Genomic DNA, 22,170 nt, shown 5'->3' on the forward strand with positions numbered 1-22,170 from the left:
GATTAAAGCCTTAATTGATTCAGAATGTTTTACAAATCAATCTCTGAATTACTTCAGGATCATGGTGGCATATTGTAAAAAAGAATTCACACACACACTCCCCTTGTGAATGAGAATCACATTCCCATAAATCCTTAACTGCATAAACAACTTGGTTATGTTGTTTTCAAAATTGACTGTTTGGTAAAATCATAGCAAAACGGCAAAATGAAAACTACTTACAATAGTAACCTGCTGTGACTTACAGAGAATTCTTATTCTTTCCTAAGCTTACTTTGTAATTTCTGAATGGATTACATGTGATACATTCTTGAAAAAAATAATAATAATAAAATAATAATGTAACTGTCCCCATCTTCTGCAAAGCTCATAAAACTGTGCTCTACAACCTGATGGAAGCAATGCATTCAAAGCCATATGTCTTGCTGTGATTCAGCACACTCCTCCCCTCAGTCAGGATCCGCACTTTTCATTGAGATCTTATATTACCTATCATGCAGTTTTGGTGAGCTTTGCACATTTCCAGAGACTGCTCCCCAGGATTCCTTTCTGAAATGGATTTTAAAGTTCCCATGGTGATCAAGGATGAAAAGGAGAGATACCTTACATAGTTCTTGAGGCCTTATCAAAAGGAACAACACTGCCTCTGAAGGCAAGCCCCCTCCTTCCATATTGCTGAATTTGCAGAGGACAGAGTAGCGTATGAGACAACTTTGACGCAAGCCTCTCTTCCTTTTCAATTGATTGTTCAGTTCAGCTCACCTTTACCTCATTCCAACCACGAGCCCACTACAATTAAGGATGTAGAGACCACTTAAACCACACCTCTGTACCTTTCAAAAAAAAAAAAAAAGAGGGGGGGGGGGCTTCTGTCATATATTTCAAAAGCTGACAGATTTCACAAAATGTCCTATTCTTTACAACACACACAGTCTACAATAACTGTATCCCCCCCCCGCCCCCTTTTTTTTCTTTTTAATAGCTATATCTGGAAAACATAATAGGACGCTAAAATGAGCTAAACTGCAGAGCCATTTGATTACAGGCCAGTGTTTTTCCAGAGACCATTTCTTCTGGAGACAGAAGGGTCATCAGCACATATAGGTTTGCTGTTTGCACTCATTCACAAAACTTTCTATAAATCATATAGCTTATGCTGCACCATGAAGGTTAAATTTACTTTTGAACTTTGTTATTAAAAGATATGACTGGCAAACTTTGACATCAAAAATATTACTTAGGTAAATAATATTCACTTCTGATGCATATTTAAAAACTACCACCCGGTTAAGGATTAGCATTTATGACAAACACAGTATCATCAGTATTAACACAGAAACGAGTTTTGTACTTCCCATTCCACTGGTATACTGTGTTATGAGGCATGTGTAAATACTGTATTAAGATACTAAGTAGTCATCAAGGTTGCTTGTGACATTGTGAAGTGAAACTGAAATGACGTACCCGATTCACACAAAACTAAAACAGGATAACTGACCTGTTAAGACCCAGTCTTTTAAAGATTGCAATAAAGTTCTGTCAGCTGCCTTCATAAACCTATACTTTAAACACACAGTCTCCTTTTCCAGAAAATAGCTTTATTGCTTTCAAAGTAGCAAAATATAGCTCTGAAAAGAAGTTGCCTTAAAGAAACAGTGTTTGCAAAGGCTTGCAGGAAAACAGCTTGGTTGTTATTCACAGTAAATTCATAATTTGTATGTTTTTAAGTTTCACAACTTGGAAATATTTTGACAAAATTAAAAACACCTCCTCTGGTATGTGCAGTGAAAGAATGAACCAAGAAAAACACTATCTACCTGCATCTGCTAGCCATAAACTCCAGATAAACAGTGTTATTTCATCCCTCGCCTTTGTGAGCACATATGCTATAGCATCTCATACTGCCACACTAATTAGAGGTCTGACACTTCTTCCATTACAAACACCCTTGGAAAACATTTGTAACAATCTTGTAAAAAAAATTTATCTGTGAATTTTTAAAATTACACTGCTTTTTCCATCTTTAAACCATGAAGAAAAGCCCTCGTCAAGTAGCCCAGCTGACTATTTCTGTGGCACTGGTAATGGCAAGGTATTGACACCATTACAAGCTACAACAAAAAAGCGTAACTGTCCCAAACTCATTTTTTCAAAATAAATTCTGCATTATACGCAAGATAGGAATTCAGCAGTTACTATTAAGTCCAAAAAGGTCTGCCAGATTCCATAATATTTCTCCTCATTAGCCTATGAAGCACAAATTGCCCTCTTCATCAATGAACATACCAGATCTGTCAGCCACAATTTCATCAAAGGCAGTCTCCTCCCTTCATCACATCTAATGCAAGTCTTTGTTTGCTGACGACATGGCCAACAGTACTAGTTCTCAAACAATCCCAGACCCTCAAAGTTGCAACACACCATAACAATCATATAAAAAAAAAGTATTCGATATCCTTTCCAAAAAGCAAAGTGGCAACTGATAATCCAAATTCTATCAAGATGCTTTCAATTTGAAACAGTCTGCCACATTTACTATGCTTATATTTCATACAAGACACTTCTTGAAGAGTTAAAACCTACATGTTGTCTTGAGGGTGGAAAAACATTGTCATATTCTAATTCACTGTGCTTTTCAATAGGAAAAATCCGCTTTTTTTTTTTTTTTTTTTTTAATTCCTCATAACTTCTTGGGTATTGTCTCTTTGCATTACAAAGTGGAACTTGTCTTTCCACAGTTAAAGAGAAGTGCTGAGCATCTGTTTAGACCACCCATCCCTTAAGAACACACCTGCTGCATTGACTAGCAATGAACCAATAATAAATGTTTGAGTAATTTTTTAGAATAGCTTTTTAAAACACTTGCATAGTACAAATGTTTTCGTCAAGGTGGCCGTAGACCAGTTCCTAAGCCAATATGGCTAGAAATAAGTGTTAATGCAGTGGAATAAGCAGAATTCTCTTTCAAATTTACCAAGGGAATACCCATAAGTGAAATAATATTAATTTAGATGAAGAATCAATGTGCAACAAAACCACTAACGTAACAATGACCACAAAATTCAGGCAAGCAGAAATATTACCTGAAGGGGAAGAAGGTCCTCAAATGATTAAACAAATTATTCCCGTCACACCAAAGGTAATAAACAACAATTGCAAAATACATTTATATAAATCTTCACGATAAATCCCATGGTGTTTTACGGTTTAAGAGAAGATTAGATAGGTCATCATGAAGTTTGAGATCAATACAATAATAACATGTTGAAGTATAAGCAACCATACAAAATTCTTCTATTTGAAAGCATGAAATTAGTCCAAAAGTGATGAGTCTATAATCACACTATGCACAAGAAAACAATCCCTCAGGCTCTAAGTTCACAAGCTATTTAGACATATGTGAAAGCTCTCTGCACTTGTATTAAAATATACATGTAAGTAAGCACAGCTCAAAACGAAGACATTTATTTTTTGGTTTTCTCTACCTTTATCTTTGTTTGCATCTCAAGTTTCCACTCTAAGTTATGGAACAAAATGAACCTTAGATTTTTCAACTAAAAAAAAAAATAAAATTCCCACATAGCCTTTGCTTTGTGAGATAAAGTCCACCAAATGAATTTAAGTCACTCCACAGTAATTCTTGGCCTCGTTCCAGGGTGATGTGGAAAGGAACATTTTTCATAATCACTTACAATTGGAAAAGAACAGGAAAAGATCACTGTTAATGACACAGCATCGCATGGCATAGGGGACTTTGCAGACCTATCACTGCTCAACGATGACAGTGACGGACCTGGGATAACATTCTATATAAAAGAGGAGCGAGATGCAGCAAGTTCTCTGCACAGAGGCATTTACAGCCTAAAAAAGGCAGGTATTTAGTTCCACCTCCTTCAATACAATAGGTCCACATGAATTATTTTGCTTCTTGGGGTTTTTTGGTTGGGTGGTTGATTGACTGGGGGGGTTGGATGAGCATAGCATGCCTGGGAGATCCTCTTTGTATGCAATTATCCTCAGCATATTCACTTTTCAGTTTCATGGGCCTTTTTAGCTAGCTTTTACAGACTTGATTTAATATTCATAATCACCTTGAAAAGGCCATCTGCAATTTTAATCACTCACTACCAATTACTTTCTTTAACAGCTATGACAGTATCACTCACAGCGATCTGATAAATCCACAAGGATAGCTGAAGGCAGCACTGGGTGTGCAGTTTCTTTCCCAGCATTTGCAGAAGATACAACATTGCTGGCTTTTTAAGCCTTCACTGTCTTTCCTAAGTCAGGTTTATGAGCACATGGCTTTGCAGAGCGGATCAAAAAACAGCCAACACGGACTAAGTAAGAAAAATTTTCTTTTTATCCCTCCTTAGTGCTTAAGGAACAAGTGGGGAATAAAAAAAAAAAATTAAAAAAAAAAAAAAAAAAAAGAGACCACCAGGCACAACTTCTCTTGTCTTTCCTTCTTCAAGCAACACACTGTCCACTGCGGTATTTTCCCTACACATAACAGCAGTAAACTACTTGTTCTCTGCTTGTAAACATTTAACCACAAACATAGCTGGCCAAAATTTAATAACAATTTTGCACAAACAGGGCCTTAGAGACTAGGACATGTGTGCACCTTCCTGGCTGCTGTGTTCCTTCGTTTTTATCACAGAAAGCTTACAGTCCTTTAAAGACACACTATTTAACGATGATGTTCTCCCAGATTATAGGAGTTGTAACTTTGTTCACACATTCCATAGCTAAAATGATGTATCCACTGTAAAAAAGCAGAGTTTTGGATTATGGATTATTTTTAAGGGGCTTGAAAGTGTAGGCAATAGTCTGCCCATGAAAAGAAATCGGCATTTCTATCACCTTACAGCACAATCTGGGGGGGGGGGGGGGGGTGGAAACAGAACTTGGATTACTCTGATGTCTATCCACCCCCTAAATACAAATGAGAATATGTGAAACTGAGTAGTACAAAAACAAAGAATAACAAACGTCCTGGATCGGCAATTTACAGCTCCCAGGGTACAACCAAGTGGACAAGAAATCGATGCAGCTTTTATGTACATCAGGTGAAGCAACGTGGGTTACAGTCGAGTCTGAATTTCTCTTCCTATTACAAATGGGGTAGGATGGTCCAATTATTCTACATTACTTTAAAATTCATAGCAAGTCCTTACTAAAAATCTAAAAAAGTTTCCAATACTAAGCTTTTTTTGTTAAAATTTGGAGAAAAAATTCGTTAGCTGATTTATAAAAAACAAACCTAGTTGGACAGTTTATAAATGAGTAACTTTCATCTTGTCTACTGAACAAAACAACAAGTAACAATCAAATTAAATACCTTACTTATCATAACGTGTCTATACAAAGAAGAATATTTAAAGTTTTATAGATGACCTTGAATCTTGCATGTCCTGACTCTCCAATGCTTAGGTTGCAGTTGTAAACACTGTTTTTCCATTTTTGTTCATACACAGGCTACTGTCTGCACTTTTGGAATTACTTAGACAAATCACATCTACCTGGCAGAACGATGACTCAGACATGTGAGGAGTTTCTATCCTTATTCAGTTTTCCTGTTCTGTGGTGTATATTGAGAAGAAATTAAAAGCATCTTTAATATGAAGAGCCTTAAAAATTATAACCCTCAAACAACCATATGTTTGTGAAAGCTCAAGATGAAAATTAGTTTTTGTAAATATGCTGGGGGGGGGGGGGGCAGGGGGAGTTCTGCCACATAGACCTTTAGCATGTGTAATACAATCTTTAGGATATATTTAGGCTTTTGCAGTAACTGAGTAAGTGCAAAAGTTATTCTATTAAACATCTGTTTTGAGCATATTTATTATTCCTTATCTATACTGTTGATAAGATATTTCAAGCTTGCCTAATACAATGACAGTTTAAAGAACACCATCAAATAGTTCCTAAATTACTTGTTTTCTAAATTGAAGAGGGAGTCCTACTCCTACATATAAAAAACCCTACTGCTGCAAGTTTATCCAGTTCATAAGAAATAAGATGCTCCTTGCTATTTTCCTAAGCAAGAGCTTTGTATCTTTTTACCCTCTTGTTCAGACCAGCCAAGACAACCCATCTCATTACAGAACAGCATAAAGCTATCACAGACATATATTACATGGATGTTTTTCTCTAAATGTGATTTTTTTTTTTTCCTTAAAATGGCATGTTTAAGCTAAAGCTCACTTCAGCAAGTTACAGATTCTTACTTTTTTTTTTCTTGGTAAAAAGCACCTTTAGTAGGGTTTAGCAACTTTAAATAAATGAAAATTATACTTTAAATACATCCAACTGTGTAAAGATGGGAAACAAAGCAAAAGATTTCAAGTCAGCTACTTAGAATACTCCAGGAGTATGGCACAGCAGAACAGCACTCATAAGAGATCAAAAGGTAATGCTCAAAAGGGGTAAATTGATATGCGAGTCTCCAGTAGCTATTCCTTTTAAAGCTTCAGAATTATGATACTTACATAAACTGAAATGCAAAGCCCTTTACAAATGCCTACAAATCACTATACTTCTGTCTCCTCTTTTAGAAAGTGCAATGTATCTTGGGTGTACATGATAACAAAGAAATAAACAGTTCTAGGGAAAAGATTGTTTGCCAGTCCTACAGTCCTGGGAAGTGGCCAACATTGGATGTTGCTTGACTTCAATAAATCTTCTGAGTTTTATGATTTCTATTACTGTTATCATATTATTTATCTACTTACTAGATATTAATTTTCATAATATTATCAGTACATATTAAAAAGTATTTCAAAGATCCCAAAGTACTAAAACTTAAAAGTATTGACAGCTACTACTACTCTCACACCAACAATTAGAACTAATCATGAGTACGAAGTATTTAAACAAGACTGAGAAAATTAGTTCACTTCTCACTGCAATGAAATAGAAGAGGGAAACTAAATAGAAATATTTTCATGGTAGAATGTGGTTAAGTTGGAATTGGACTATACTATTAATTTTACCATTTTCGCCCATGAAAGACGATTCAGTCTTGAGTAACCAGCATCATCTTTTTACGTCTGATCAAAACAATGTTTATTTCAGCAGCTTCCTTTCATCTATTTCACACTAGAGTATTAGTACAAGACTGACTGAAGAAAAACACCGATCAAAAATTATACTTTCTTTGTAAATTCTGCAGCATTATTTAAAAAAATTTTAGGTGAATCAGTGAGACCAAAAAGTCTGCCTGTTGAACTAGCAATACTTTTCTGTCCAGAAAAGTTTTCTGGCATTTCTCTTATGTTGGTCTTCCAACAAATCATCACAGTTTGTTCAAGATGGCATTTTCCTGGATGGCATGTATAATTGATGTATGTCACATTTTATAAAATGATTGCAAGGTAAATTCAATTTTCTCTTTTCCTTCTTTGTGTCCTCTAAGAAACTCTTATCTCCACATATCAATTACAGAGCAGTGACAGAGATAGGATACAAATCACTCCGATGAATGTAATAGCAAAAGTGATTAGAGATAGGGAGAGATTAATTGCATGTGTCAGATATAAATAAAAGGTTTAGGAGACAACCCAGGATTTTGAGAGAGTGTGTGTGTATTCCAGATCTCTTACAGACACAAAACCCCAAACCTTATAAACAGACAAGCGTAACAAGAAGCTATGTTAAAATAATAAGTTAGATTATAGAAACTTTAGCATTTGCCATTTTTTCAGAGCAGCATGCATAATGTATGTACATATGCCGAAGGAACATATGCTCAACTCGGGTGCATTTCCCTAGCTTCACCAACTAGCGATGAGTCCCCATAACAACAGGGTTGTATTGTTGCATTTGGGAGAAAAGGAAGGAACTATTCTTTCCATAAAACATGGATTTAAAGCTTTATCACATTTGTTGATGCAACATGATAAAAATTAAGTGCCAGATATTTAAATATGTTTTATGCTGATTTTGGCTGTTTAAGTTCTCTTCAATAGTAAGATTGAAAAAAATCTTACAGAAAGTTTATTTTATTATCTTTCCATTGCAAAAAACTACTAGCAGAGGAGACACTAGTTTCCTGGGACAGAGGCTGCAGCAGATGGAAAAGTGCACCATGTGTGGCAATAAGTATTATCAAAAATAGTCCAGAGGAAGAAGAAATTGGAGACCAACCAATATTTCTGCTATCTATCAGAAAAAGCACCAATAGACTATTTGGGTAAAGCCAAAGAGTAGCTCAAGCTGTCACAGAGGTTTCTTGGCTCATCTTTATTATTCCTGCAGTTTAGCAATCTATCGTTTTAACCACAGGTTTCCCTCTATATCAGAAGAAAAAGAATTATGGACAAGATCTGGCTGAAGCTTAAAAAACCCAAACAAACAAACAAAAAAACCCACAAAAACCACACCAACAATGAAATTTGGAGTCCAAGAATGCTGATAAATCCTGAACATCTGTTATTTCTTTGCAGTGTATATAAAATGATTCTACATTGCAATACAAGTATCACCTTTGCAGTAGATCATAGGGTAAACCATTGAGAATATCAGCTTCCACTGAAATTCCTAGCTCTGGATAAAGCTTAAACTAACATTTGTTCCAATATATCAAAACCAAATCTTTAACACTAACTCAATTTAGTCCTTTTTGTTATAGCTATAATTGTTACTAAAATGCATTTGACTTAAATACATACATACACATAAGCATGGTTAAGTTGTACTCAATCTATTCTCAAAATAATAAGAAACAAAGATCCCCATTTAAAATTGTACACCCTTTAGTATTGGAGCAGATTGGTGCTACAACTGAAGAAAAAGCATTAAGACAAAGTATTTTACCAGGGTATTAAAGATGGCATTTACACAGAATTTATCCTTAGGGTTCAGTTTTAAATCCTGAACACTTCTACAGTCTCATTCAAATTAACTTTTTGGATAACAGAAGAATGTTAAGTGACCATCAAAGCAAAAGGCACATATTTACTCATGAAACCACCCATGACACAACCACTAGGGTCTCCTTCCTGGAAATTCTGCTTGACAAAGAGAAAGCAAAGCCTGTGTAGAAAATGGGAAAGGAAAGAAATGTCATTATTTCAAAGAGTGACTTAAAACCACTGCAGAGAAGGCTGAGCTGTGCTACATTGGACTGCGCCAGTATTTGGTCAGAACCTCAGGCGATCATGTACAATCACGGCACAGAAATGCAATTTCATTTCATCCCATATTCCTTCTGCTTCCTCGCAAAAAAACCCCCCAAAACAAACAAAAAAAAAAGGCAAAAAACCCAAAGCATCATTGAAGCACTAATTTTACCTCAACAGCCCTGACCCAGAGAGGCTAAGCGAAATAAATTCCCTTGGCATGAACTAAAAACAGTTTGACAAGTTTATATAGCTTGCGTGAATTTGACCTCAGAATAGAAATATCTATTCCCTGGGGGTGCCAGCCCTTTCCTTTTTTTTTTTTTTTCCTGCCTACACCTGAAAGCTGGAACTAGCTATGAAAAATTCATGCAGCAGTGTGCTTGAAACATATCCATGAAGGATCCTCAACATCTGCTGACTTGAACAAACCTTGATGGTTAATATGAAAAATTATGTTGGTGAAATGCTCTGTTCCAAAGAGAAAAATGTCTGCTCAGAATCTTCTGAAAACTTGTCTTCTTAACAAACCTGACAGAAGGATGTCTAAAGTAATATTCTACCAAATACACCGACAGGTAGTATACCATTTTTTTCCCCCCCCAATTTCTTTCCTAACAACGTAAAGAATATTTCATTTTTACAGACACTGAAAGTGACCTAAACATCTTGTGCTATCATAAGAACCTTTCTTTATAACAGAAAAACAAACAAAAACTTTCAGTGCAAAATTTGTACCCTGCAAGTCTGAAATACGACTCTTCCCTTCTGTAAAATTTATGTTTTGATACATTACACTGAAGAACAAAATAGGTGCCAACCAGAGACAAACAGGGTCTGTTTAGCCTCATGTTAATGTCTGCCGTAGTGGAATAAAATTCTTCTTGTTGCAAGTGGAAGCTGGGCAGAACAACATGACACCCTCGTATTTTAAATTAATTGCAGTGCAACCAAGCCAGGAGTTTAATTTTCAGTCCCCAACTTTTTTTTTTTTTTTAATACACTTTTTTTTTTAAGCATTGCCAGTGCTCAAGGGAAAAATTTATCTTTATTAAACGATAATCGGCTTTATTATCTTTGACTCTTCAGAAATGCTGGCTGGCAAGGTTTTTAAAATTTTCATCAATCTTGTTTTCTGTTTTTACGAAGCCTGCATCAGAAAAAGACGTCAGTCTGCAGAACACTCTGTATCTCCTAGTGTCATGAATAGGTCTCAAGACTATCTAATTTACTAATAAATCTATTGAAGCGACATGCATCTCAATATTTCACAGCTTAACAAGAAGGTCCAGAAGCGAGGCCCTGAATCGCAGTTCCAGATGATTAGCGCTGCAAAACCAATTGAAGCAGGAGTATCTAAGCTGTCAGAACAGCTTACACATACCCACCTTTTGCAAACTTGGCATTTAAATCATTTACTGGAGACACTTTCTCAAATTTTTCATAAAATGCTTCGACTAAGGTCTGAAATAGCAGTGCATAGTGTTAAAAGTTTCTAAGACTGGGCCAACGCAGCTTACATCTACAGGACTGCATTGAAATCAATAATAGAAAAATTTCAGCAGGGCTTTTCGAACTTCCTCTAAAGCAGCACCAGAGTCTTGCCACATCGTTATGTAATAAAGTAACGAGGACACACATTGCATACATGGTGGTGAATACCTCAGCCAGCTCCTTACCATGATAAAAAAAGGTTCATGGGGAGCTTTTTTTTTTTTACCCCCTCTAAAAAAACCCCACTTCTTAAACTCTGGACTTATATATTAGAATTCCTTATGGTTTTATTAAGAAGCTCTTAACACCCCTGCTCCCTCTTTCCTCCAAAAAACACCTTCATGCATAAATGGCACAGCCTACCGCAAAGTACCAGGTATCAGGTGTTTGGGGGTTTTTTTGGTTTTTGTTTGTTTGTTTGTTTAAGTTCCATACTACAACCATAAGAGGTTTGGTGCAGCGTTTCAGAGAAATTTAGCTGATACAGAGTATGGCCTCAAAGGAAATAAGACTTTTATGATGGCCTTACTTTAATGAACACTTTGATCATTAAGTGTCCTGCCAACACTGGTAAGATGAAAAGCATGTCACTTTACCCCCTGACAAGCCAGAGTCTTTAGGAAGAGATCTGACCATCTGCGTAGGTCTGTCTGTGGGAGAACGGGCACGAAAGAATAAAGCCTAAAGAATTAAGGATCTGTTTAAGATATTATCATCAAATTTATTGTTGATTAGATGGAAACAGGAAAGAACATTAAGGACTTCCCAACTGTTTTTATTGAAAAGTCATATTTACACCTAAGAAGCTTGTGACAGCCCAGTGACATATTAACTCACGCCTTTCTGGTTAAGTTGGGAAGTTCCAGCAATGCAGTTAATACTGAAATCCTCTAAAACAGTAATAGTGAATTTGCAACAGGGAGTGAACGTATTTGACTCAAAGCAAACAGTTTTGTCACCATTTCTGTTGCCAAACTCTTGACTTTCAGACTTTCCAATTTTCCTAGCCAAAATTTTGTGTTATTTACATGAAAGCTGGGACAGATGGTTAAGGGGGGGGGGGGGGGGGGGGGGGGGGGCAAGATTTTCGTTAGCTTGGTATACAGTTCAACTGGTTTTAAGACATGTTAAATTTAGGACTAATTTATGACATCTCATACTAATTTCAGTTATGATGTTATTCCCCATATGCTGCCTGTTGGACATAATTTTTGTTTCACCAGAGCCTGTCACCTCAGAGATGATCTAATCCTCTTGAAATCAGTGGAAACATATCTACTTGAAAGAAATGTCCATTGTTTTCAAGCATAGTTGGACTGGACCTTATGCTGTGACCTGGACTTTCAAATTAAGACACATGGTTTTAGAGGGCAGGCATGCAGAACATCACTGTTTAACCAAGCTAGGAACTCAGCTGTTAAGGAAAAATACTGCTCAATATTTGGATCTTCTGAAAGAGCGACCATGTCTGTTGGCTAATACATCTTTAGTGCAAAGCATATTTAAGGAATGAACTGTCACAGTAACACGTACTGGATATGTATCTGAAAACACCAACGTGTCCTAAAGATCTCTTAATTTTCATTAAACCCAGGCATTCTCATTCCTACGTTTTCAATGTCTGACCAACCTCAGAATGCAGAGAAAAGCAAAGCCAAGCACAGCAGAAGCAACACCGACAAGCCAGAAGGCTTTCTTTTGAAGCTATTTTCCAACTTCCACGCATTACGTTTGTAATCAGGGGGCGATGGCTGGATGTACGACTTCATGCTGTTTGGGACTTAATGAGCTATAGGTTAGACTGACAAGAAACAAAGAGTCTTTACCTTTAAATACTCAGAGCCCTACTACAGAATTCATCGTGACTGGAGCTTTTAGACTGTATTTTTGAAACATGTTCAACATCCTCAAATCTTCTTATTCATCATGTATCAAATATAGTTATTAATTGAAGGACAGTTTAGTATATTTTCCAGATGTCACTCAAACTCCATTTACTTCCAGCCAATTCAAGGCATTAACTTTAATCTGCAATATATAAGGCCCTATAACTCATCTTCTGTTTACCCCAGGGCTATACCTTTCTCCTACTGTCACTCTTCTATTTCGGACGAGAACAGGACAGCTTACGGCTTTCTCAGCTGTTAGACTGATTCTGCAAATGTCCTTTTCCTATAGGCTGGAGCAAGTCTGACACTGATATCCTTCAAGGACTAACAAGCTATGCATATCTAACATGGTTCTCAGTGGATGACTGCCCTGGGAATTATCTATGGTTTTTCTTCCTTTTGCCCTCAATAAAAGTGGCAATACGCTGGCTGCATGCTGAGTCATGTAGCAAGGTTGTACTCAATAATTAATATGTAATCTACTCACACAGAGATTAGATATTCCACATTACTTGTGGTTTATTTGATTTTGATTAAATGGTTTTTAAATTTTATACATGTCCTAATGGAAAACGACAAGTGTCATCACTCTTAACACCTGATAAGATTCAGTGACAATTCAATGCGATATCTTCCATACCTGGATGTACCTTTAACAATCTGTTTCCAACCACTTGCTGGAATTCTTTATTACCCTTCCAAAATACATCATTCTTCTGCAACTATTCTCTGCATATTGCCTCAGGACTATATTTTTGCCTGATTATTTTCTGTTACCAGACCAAAAAGGTTTATTCACTTCTGTCTAATGTACCACATATGTTTCTTCCTCAGATCAAAGTTCAGAATGACCATGTTAATGTCATTTTCTTTACAGACACTGTAATGCCTTTCGGCCAGGGCCTTTCTTCAACACACACAGCATTAATAATCCTGGATATCAAGACGACAATTTAAAAACCTCATTGGCTAATATTCAGTTTAACAAGCAAATCCATTTTTTGCTTTCCATCTTGCCTCATTCTTCATTTTCTTTTATCCATTTAATCTTTCCTATTTTTCACATTCCAGATAGACTTTGCATTCACGGTATCAAGTCTATATGCATTTTGAAGTGTTTTCTTTTCCATATGCCCGTATTACCTTCTGCTTTGCATAGCACTTGTTATGCATGCATGATCACAGACTATTTCTAGCATTAATTAAGATATGAAATTAAAGTGGGAAGTACGTTATTGGTCACACAATACAAACAATACAAATTTCCTTTAAAAATGAAATTACTAAAGTGTTAGCAAACCTCTTTATACTGTCAGAAATAATAATGTTTACAATCTACATACCACAGTACAGCCAGAATTCACAGGTGGATTTGGAATATTATTTCCACTTCAGAAAGATACACATAAACCCCTGAGAAGTTCATTTAGTTTATAAACACATCTGGGAAGAAAACACAGGTTTGTCTCTTCTGCTGTCTGTTATACCATACAGCTTCTGCCTTCACTGACTCCTAAGAGCCCACTAACAGGGCTTCCATTCTTTGTGTAAGAACAGCTTTCCTTGAAATCTGATTAGGAATTTTAGCAGAAAAATCATACTTTCTTCAAAATTAAATGTTCCACAGGAACGTAATGTTTTTGTTGAACTTCTGACAAACAAACCTAAGCATATTTCCCCAAGCAATTTGCCAGTTTCCCCACCCAGAAACACAGACTCCCAAGTTTTGCTGTTGTAAGGAAACAAGCCATACGGATCGTCTCAAATCTAATGGTATCCAAGATCAAGAGATCTTGGGCACCTCATCATGCCAACTGATCAAGAGCTAGAAGTCTTGCATCTTCTAGAAGCCCAAACCGTAAGAGCAGCCGGTCAGAAAAGCTGCTCGTGTCATCAACAATTTACCCAGTCACCTCTTCCTTGCCTCTACGTAGAGTCAAAAATAGAAACCTCCACACTCATACAACAGACTAACATACTCCCTGTATCACTGCTACATTAAAAACACCTTTACCAAATGCCCTCAGAAAAGGAGTCAAACCATTCTACAAATTTACAATATTAATTTTTCATACAAACACATTTACCAAATGTTTTACAGTAGTTTACACACGCATATTTTTGCTGAATGTGCATGTTGGTATATTTAGTGTGCAGTCATCTTCCTGACCCCGCAGCTCTGCTGCTCTTCCCTCCCCTTTGCTGTAAAAACTACTCATGGAATACCTCTGCAATGGCAGGTGTTAATACAATTTGCGCAATGTAAAATAACAAGTAATAACAATGAAATGCATGTTCCCTGGGACCCTGTGATAACTCCAGGTAAAAATAATGCCATAGACTGGGAATAGACTCATTAATAAAATTGCACTCAGAAGAGTGACTTGTTTACTTACGCACAATGGAAAACAATACATTATAAACCCCTGCATTAAAAAGAAATTATGATCACAACTTCACAACAAACAGCGAGGGATATCATGTACCTGCTTTGCACAAAATAAAGCACCAGACAAAAGGCTTTGAGGGTGATTTGTCGAGGGCGTATAGTCTCTTAGGTCCCTCTTATTGCACAAGGTGTTCAATGTGATCCAAACCAAGCAGGAAAAGCTGACCTCCATTAAAGATCCAGTCCTTTGTTAGCAAGGCTCTTTTTATTAGGGCAGACTTTTATGAATACTGTCTGCAATCTCAGCATGACAGCATATTATCCAGAATTTGAATACTCACTTGCTACGCTGAGATGAATAAATGGACTTGTCTTGTTCTCCCCATTCTTTTCATTGACCGCCTGGACATAGTAGCCTCCTGCATCAGTCACTGATGTTGCAAGGATCACCAGCTGATTCTCCAGTGTGATGGCTCTATTTAGGAAAGAGAAAGATCGCGCTGAAACCAGAAGAATGTTATCCAGTAGGCAAAAACCATACAACACCTCAGACTTGACAGACTGATATATATTCATTGGTCATCTAAATCAAGATGTTGGGGAATCAAAACCAGCCTGATTTCAAACACATTCACGAGTAATACTTAAGATCTTTGATGCCTCTAGGCCTTTTCTGTTTAGATCACGTAAGATGCTTATGGTGACATGCAGAAAGCTACAACATGTGAAGCTAGAACAGTTTGAATGGCAATAAGAAGTTACACAAGAAACGGCAAATGACAACAGAGACCGATAGCCTGCAAACTGCATCGTATGGGTTGACGACAGTCCTGGCAGTATGCTGCAAAGTCAGTTTTATTGAAAACCTTCTCAACCAGTGAAAGCTAGCTTATTAAAGACTGACACTCAGGGAATAACAACACATAGTTTAGTGAAGAAAAAGTAAGTAAAAATCAAAGGCAGCAGAACCTCAGAAGGTAGACTTTCTGTATTTATGGCATCACTACTTATCTCAGCATCACAGACAAGAACATTGGCAAGATAGAGCCTAACTGATATACACAGATGATTTGTGTGTAGATAGGGAAGGAAGAGTTTTCATTTTATCTAAAGCAGGTAGGAAAGCACAACCCTGTAGTTAACACTGGTGTAGGCCTGAAGAAGTCAATAAATGTCATTGTATAACACAAGTCTATTCTTGCTTAGGGCTGCTACATAACAAATGTCTCTACAAACTCCCTTGTAGGCACCATTACCCATTTGCACTGCAATAGGGTTGGTTAGTTCACATTTTACATTCTTCAATGGTCTTTTCTTGACTATAAAAGATAAAGGTTTAATCTAGAGACAACATATAAAAATTTAAGGGCTTGACTGAACAGGACATGTGAAATTTAAGGGCTTAACTGAACAGGACACAGGAAGCTCAAAAACCAGATAAGAATAAAAGAACACGTAAAGTTCCAGAGAAAGCCTGTGGAGCAAAGAGCTGACACTAATGCAGACTGGGACAGGCACAAACTTGGAAATCTGAATGCAAAACTTGGAGCAAGAAACTCCTACCTTCACTTATATTACTTGATGAGAAGCCCCATTGAGTTCGGCTGTGCTATTAGTCATATCCTTGAGCATGAGGTTGAAACAACATATAAAATTATTATACTGGATGAAACAAGTTCATACATCAATAGGCCTCAAAAAGAGTCAGTGCTAAGTCAAAGTATTTGTACACTAATCAATCAATGAACACTCCTGCATTTCTTCCTCCTGTTTTGGCATGGTGTGGTTAATATTAATAATTCACAACTATTTTGCTTTTGAAAAAGCATTTAAAAGCAATAGGGGATATCACACATTCCTACTGTAGCATACTAGTTTTTATACATAGGAGGGGGCATAGAAAATGACAGTGAGAACACAGCAGTTTTCAAAGGCTGTGTGCATTTTATTGCTATCACTTCAGTTTTCTAATGTGGATACAAAGAACACTGAACTTCTGTAAAGCTATCAGTAGACACCAATAAATAAAAGCCTCCTGAAAAATATAAAGATATGTTTTCAGCTCTGAAATCAGTCATTGCACATCAGCTAAAGATCCTGTTTACATTACCTTTATTGACAGTTTTTATTATGGAAACTACTAAAAAAAAAATTAAAAAAATCACAGTATGATTTTTTTGCTGTATTCAATGAACCTGTACTAGCTTAGTTGACTTAGAAAATTAATGAAGGAAACTGTGATAGATTTACAGAGTGGGGATATAAAATGCAATTAATATGACATTTGATAAAGCAAATAAAGATAAAATTCCAATGAAGTGCTAATTGAATATTAAAAGACAATGACATTTACATTCATTTCTACTTTAGTTTTAAAGAAAGCAGCATTAAAACATTGAAAATACTGAAATATATTTCAGACTGCTTTGATGTCAGCTGCAACTGTACCCAAATTTTTAAAGGTGATCCTTGAATACTGGTGAGATGCACACTGCTACTATCTGTATTAAACTGGCTGGAAATTCTGACAAATAAACCATTATACTCATCATATACTAATCAAGAGCAAAGGGAATTAAGATACATTTATTAAGAAAATTGTTCAAATTGAAGATTTTTTAAAAATTATAATACACAAATATTTATTGGAATGTGAGCAAAATGTAACATTTGTGAGTGAAGTGTAAGTAAATATTAAAGATAAAATGAATATATTTGAATCTAAAAAGATCAGTGCAGAAAGGCTAAATATTATAAATTCCATATTCAAAACAATGTGAAAAGTTTGATGTTAATTTGTATAGAAAAAAGAATTAGAAGACAAAGAAACTACTGAAGACAACTCTTTGGGGTCATCAATTACATAGTCAAATTAATGTTAAAATAGAAACCCCCAAATGAGTTATTGATATCTTAATAATTCTCTGAAAAATAGAACATTTCAATTTCATTAACTAACAGACAGGTATAGAACAAGACACAAGCCTTACACGCTGCAGACTCTGGGAGTTTTACTGAGATCAAGCATGAGCCTTGTGCATCAGGAAAATCAATTAGTCACATTTTAAGGACTCATTAATTCCAATGTTTCTAAACCATCTGACGATTTATGCCCCAGCCCTTACCAGGGTTGCAGCCACTTTTTGCACAACAGCTGCACAGAGTGCCCTAAAATTGGCTTAACATGTTCTCCTGGGTTTATTGTTTGTTTTCATTGTCTGATATAACTTTTAAATTATGACAGCACCACACTAATGTTCCAAGGAAAATCTGATTCCCGGCTGCTCAGTTTACCAGCATATTTGAGGAAGACGACTGCAGCAGATGGAATGGACCTGTCAGTAATTCATACCCAGCACAGAATTCATGAAAAATATAAATATTGGGTTTTTTTAAAGCAATATCGAACTTCACTCAATCTAACATTTTCAAGACAGGAGCAACCAGCAAGTAAACTCAGCAGACTGATCCTTTGGGATTCCTTAAGCATAGGGAAAGGAACATTTTAAATCATACATTTTAATAGAAGAATTTTTTTAAATTTCTCTGGAGCTCAGTGGAAGCCTGTAGGGAACAGCAGCCAATATACAAACAGCAACATACATGTCTGTGAGTAGTAAGCAGTTATAACGGCAGATTCAGTATTATGATGTCCTACAGGCATGTCAGTGATACCTTTACCACAAAAGCAGCCAGAGACTAGAACAGATTGATCTGAAAAGAAAGGCGAGTTGGGTCTTTGAAACTACAAGCTGTGTTCATGACACGCTGCCTAAACAAAGACTATGGTCTGGCAGGACGGGAAAAGGCAGTAATGATGGAGACAAGTCATTTTATATACCCAGGTCTTCTGAGTATCTGAACATGTAAACGGGCACCTAATGAGGTTTTCATCACTTCCATTTATTGCAGCCAGAATTTAGCACTTAGATACACTCTGGGATTTTTAATTGCAGCCTTCCAAATTGTCAAAATACTGTAAAAAAATCTGGTGCAAGTAATATCTAAATTTGATCTAAAGCTTATGGAAGTTATTGTGTTAACATCAGTGGAACATGAATCAGGCCTTTAGAAGTAAAGGGAATTTTCCAAAGGGGATACCATTATTAAGGCATTTAAGACAAAGTTTTTGGAGTTAAATGCATTTTTCCTGCACTGAAAATTGCATCATTTATTAAAATGCTGCAAATGAGCTCTTCAGTATCTTAAATAGGTGGATTTCCATTATGATGTTTTTTATGTGAAAGTACCAAAATCTACTCTACAAGTGGATAATTCCACAAAGTTAGATTTGTTAGGTTATTAGTCTACCAGATTACACAATAAATAGATAATACTAGGTTATAAAAACACCATAAAATGAAAATCAGGGTAACCTGATTAGGCTTTCTCTTAGCAGGCTGCCATCTGCTCATGAACCAGCGTGCAATATTTTAGTACAAAGGCCTTCATAAAGCTTCTTTTCCAATATTATCTCCAGCTAACACGAATATCAATCCCCCTTTACAAGATATTTTTTACTAGAAAACCTCTCTGCCCCTCCTACAAATTTTTGTCCACATTACACAGCAAGCACCAATCTTTCTCCATGAGCCAGACACCACACAGTAACAGTGTTGTTAATAGAAAAGGGAGATTATGGAGTAATGACAACATAATTACTGAAAGACTTCCCCCATGGATTTCCCCTTTTGGAAAAACATGGAGATACATTGCAGTCAAAACCACAGCTGTTCAAGTGAAATCCTGACTCAGAGTAGTGCATGCATGGCTTAACAGAGTGAGCATTTCACCACCCATGTGTCTTCCAATTCTGATGGGGAATTATTAATCAACATTATTTAAATACATGTCTTCCACAAACAGTCCATGTTTTTCAGGACTCAATCACAGCACAAAATATTAGTGTATGTGCTACAGAGCAACATGGCCATAGCAACAAAACACTAAGACCTGTGACTGGGTGCCAGTTTCACAAAATATTATTCAGGGTCCAGGTATATTGTTACCGCAAAAAACAACCACCTATTAATAAAAATTTTATACTTACACAGCTGCTGAATACCAAGTATAACTACACAAATTAATGCATTGATTTTACAATCAGTGCTAGTTTATACTATCACTTCTCTAGCTATGCCATGGCACAACATGTGCTTGTGGGAAGTGACTGGGATTTCTAGTGATGAAAGAGTGCCAAGGTTACACAGGAATAACCAAGGCAGTCCTAATCACCAGGCAGAGGTTGAATACAATCGTGAAATGAAGGAAGACTAGCTATCAACAGGTTTAGCAGATATATTTCCAAGAGGAAATTAGAGAAGGGGCAGAATTTCCATGTTTGGAAAGCTTGGCTTCCTTAGTCCCTAGCACTAGTTTTGGAGCGTGCAAGGTCTTGGTTTAGTAAGGCTACAAACATTATTCCCCACATTTGTTCATGAACACATTACACAAAACCTGTTCTGTGTAAAGTGAGTGTAAGGCTGGAACAGAAGTGGATGGAAAACCGTACCTGACAAGTCGTCAGTGATCTACTACCTGACTGGAAAGCTATATCAGGTAGAAACCCACAGGGTCTGTCTTTGGCCTGGCATTATTTAAAGTTTTCATTGTTTTTTGTTGACTGAATACAGATTTCACTTACTAAATCTGCAGATAAAGTCTCAAAGACTCTGGAAGACAGAATTAGAATTCCAAATACAGAAGACCTGTTCAAGCCTCTCCACAAGACTGAGGTTTGCAGTTCAATGAACAAGTTCAAAACACTGTATTTGAGAAGGAATAACTGACTGCAAAACAAGCAAACCTCACAAGAGGGTGTGCAAACAGCAGTGTCATTAGAAAATTTAAGAAATAACCCTGTTTCTCACACAGTGTGACCTCCACTCAGTTTCGGCTATCAGATTTAAGCATGTGGGATAGTCAAGAAGAATAAAACCCCCAAACCACACCAGAACCATCCCCCCACGCCCACCCCATCCAACCCCAAAGATTAATCTAGAAAACGTGACACGCAGGAGATTACTCAAAAAACCCCCAAAAGTTGTCACAAGTGTCTTACCTTTTTGTAACAGTCCTGTACATATATGATCTCAGATTTAAGCAGAATCATCAAATATTGAGTCTTGTTATAAAAATCTTAGCAGTTTGCCCTCGTAAAAGCTTATTTTCAGTCTTTGGAGATAGGGGCTCCCAGAGAGGATGCTCAGATGAATCATCCCAAGTATATATTTAAAATCATGCTCAAATCAAGCAATTACTGGCCTAGAGTTTAAAAAATCCCACAAAACAAAACCCAAGAAAATCACTACATAACTGAGCAGGAAAGAGATGTTTGCAGTGAGAGACAATGCTACGAATCCAGAAGAAGCAATTACAGTAACAAACTAAGGAATAATACTCATAAGTGTGCTACTTATGTTAAAATGTTCTTTTTCTCCTCCCAGGTTTTCAGCAGCTTCAATTCTTATTTAATGCAACTTAATTATTACCACATAACTCTACTCCTTTGTTTTTGCTATTTTTTTAAATTATTATTACATTTTAAGCAACAAGACTTGGTACAGCTAATAGAAGTACCTATATGCGCTTAAATCACAGCTCTTGGGTGTTATCTTACTGAGCCACACTGACGTGTGCCTGGATGTGCTACTCCAGCAACAGCAGTCCTCAAACTAGAAGAAAAATTCAGACTTTCAAGACAAAATATACAACTCAGCCAACAACAGAAACCAAAGGCTTGGAATAAAATAAAGTAAATTTTCTCCAGTCTCCTTCTCTTATAAAACTCTTACTGCATTCAAGACATTTGTAAACAGACCATCTATTTTCTTCTCTCTCCAGTTCATCATATAATCAACACATTGAACTCCACTTGCGACATCACTATCTGTTGCTATGGACATAGCTAGCAACCACTGGAAAGAAGAATAGTGGAATTTTTTTAATATAAATAGGTTATTTAAACAAAACATTGCAGTTAAAATGTATCATAGGTTGTTGATCTATACAGCTGGCTGACTTCACTGAAAGCAAGCACAAAGATTATTTGTAATCATTTGGGATTTTATAGTTCAATTTTCAGATAGACAGACATGAATATTGCTCCACTTTATGATATTTCTCCTGAATTGATTATTAAAGGTGCTGTAGTTTTTTCAAACACTGTTTGTTTTTTTTTTCCCCCCTTTCCTTCACTGTGAAAGGAAAACTTCTGTTATCAAATTATATCTTCACTTCTGATAAAACATGTCAGCATAATGGTATGTGGTAT

General features: G+C 36.4%; 1 protein-coding gene across 7 annotated transcripts in view; it reads right to left on the reverse strand.

Annotated features, from left to right (window-relative positions):
* SDK1 (sidekick cell adhesion molecule 1) overlaps window positions 1-22,170 on the reverse strand; it is a 417,371-nt gene that overhangs the window by 200,092 nt on the left and 195,109 nt on the right. For all 7 annotated transcript variants that reach the window (XM_030001765.2, XM_030001768.2, XM_030001764.2 and 4 more), the window contains one exon: window positions 15,239-15,372. In XM_030001765.2, the coding sequence (XP_029857625.1) occupies window positions 15,239-15,372 (134 nt within the window). The remainder of the gene's footprint in view (window positions 1-15,238; window positions 15,373-22,170) is intronic.

Source organism: Aquila chrysaetos, chromosome 25 (genome assembly GCF_900496995.4).
Source record: "Aquila chrysaetos chrysaetos chromosome 25, bAquChr1.4, whole genome shotgun sequence".
Taxonomy (NCBI): domain Eukaryota; kingdom Metazoa; phylum Chordata; class Aves; order Accipitriformes; family Accipitridae; genus Aquila; species Aquila chrysaetos.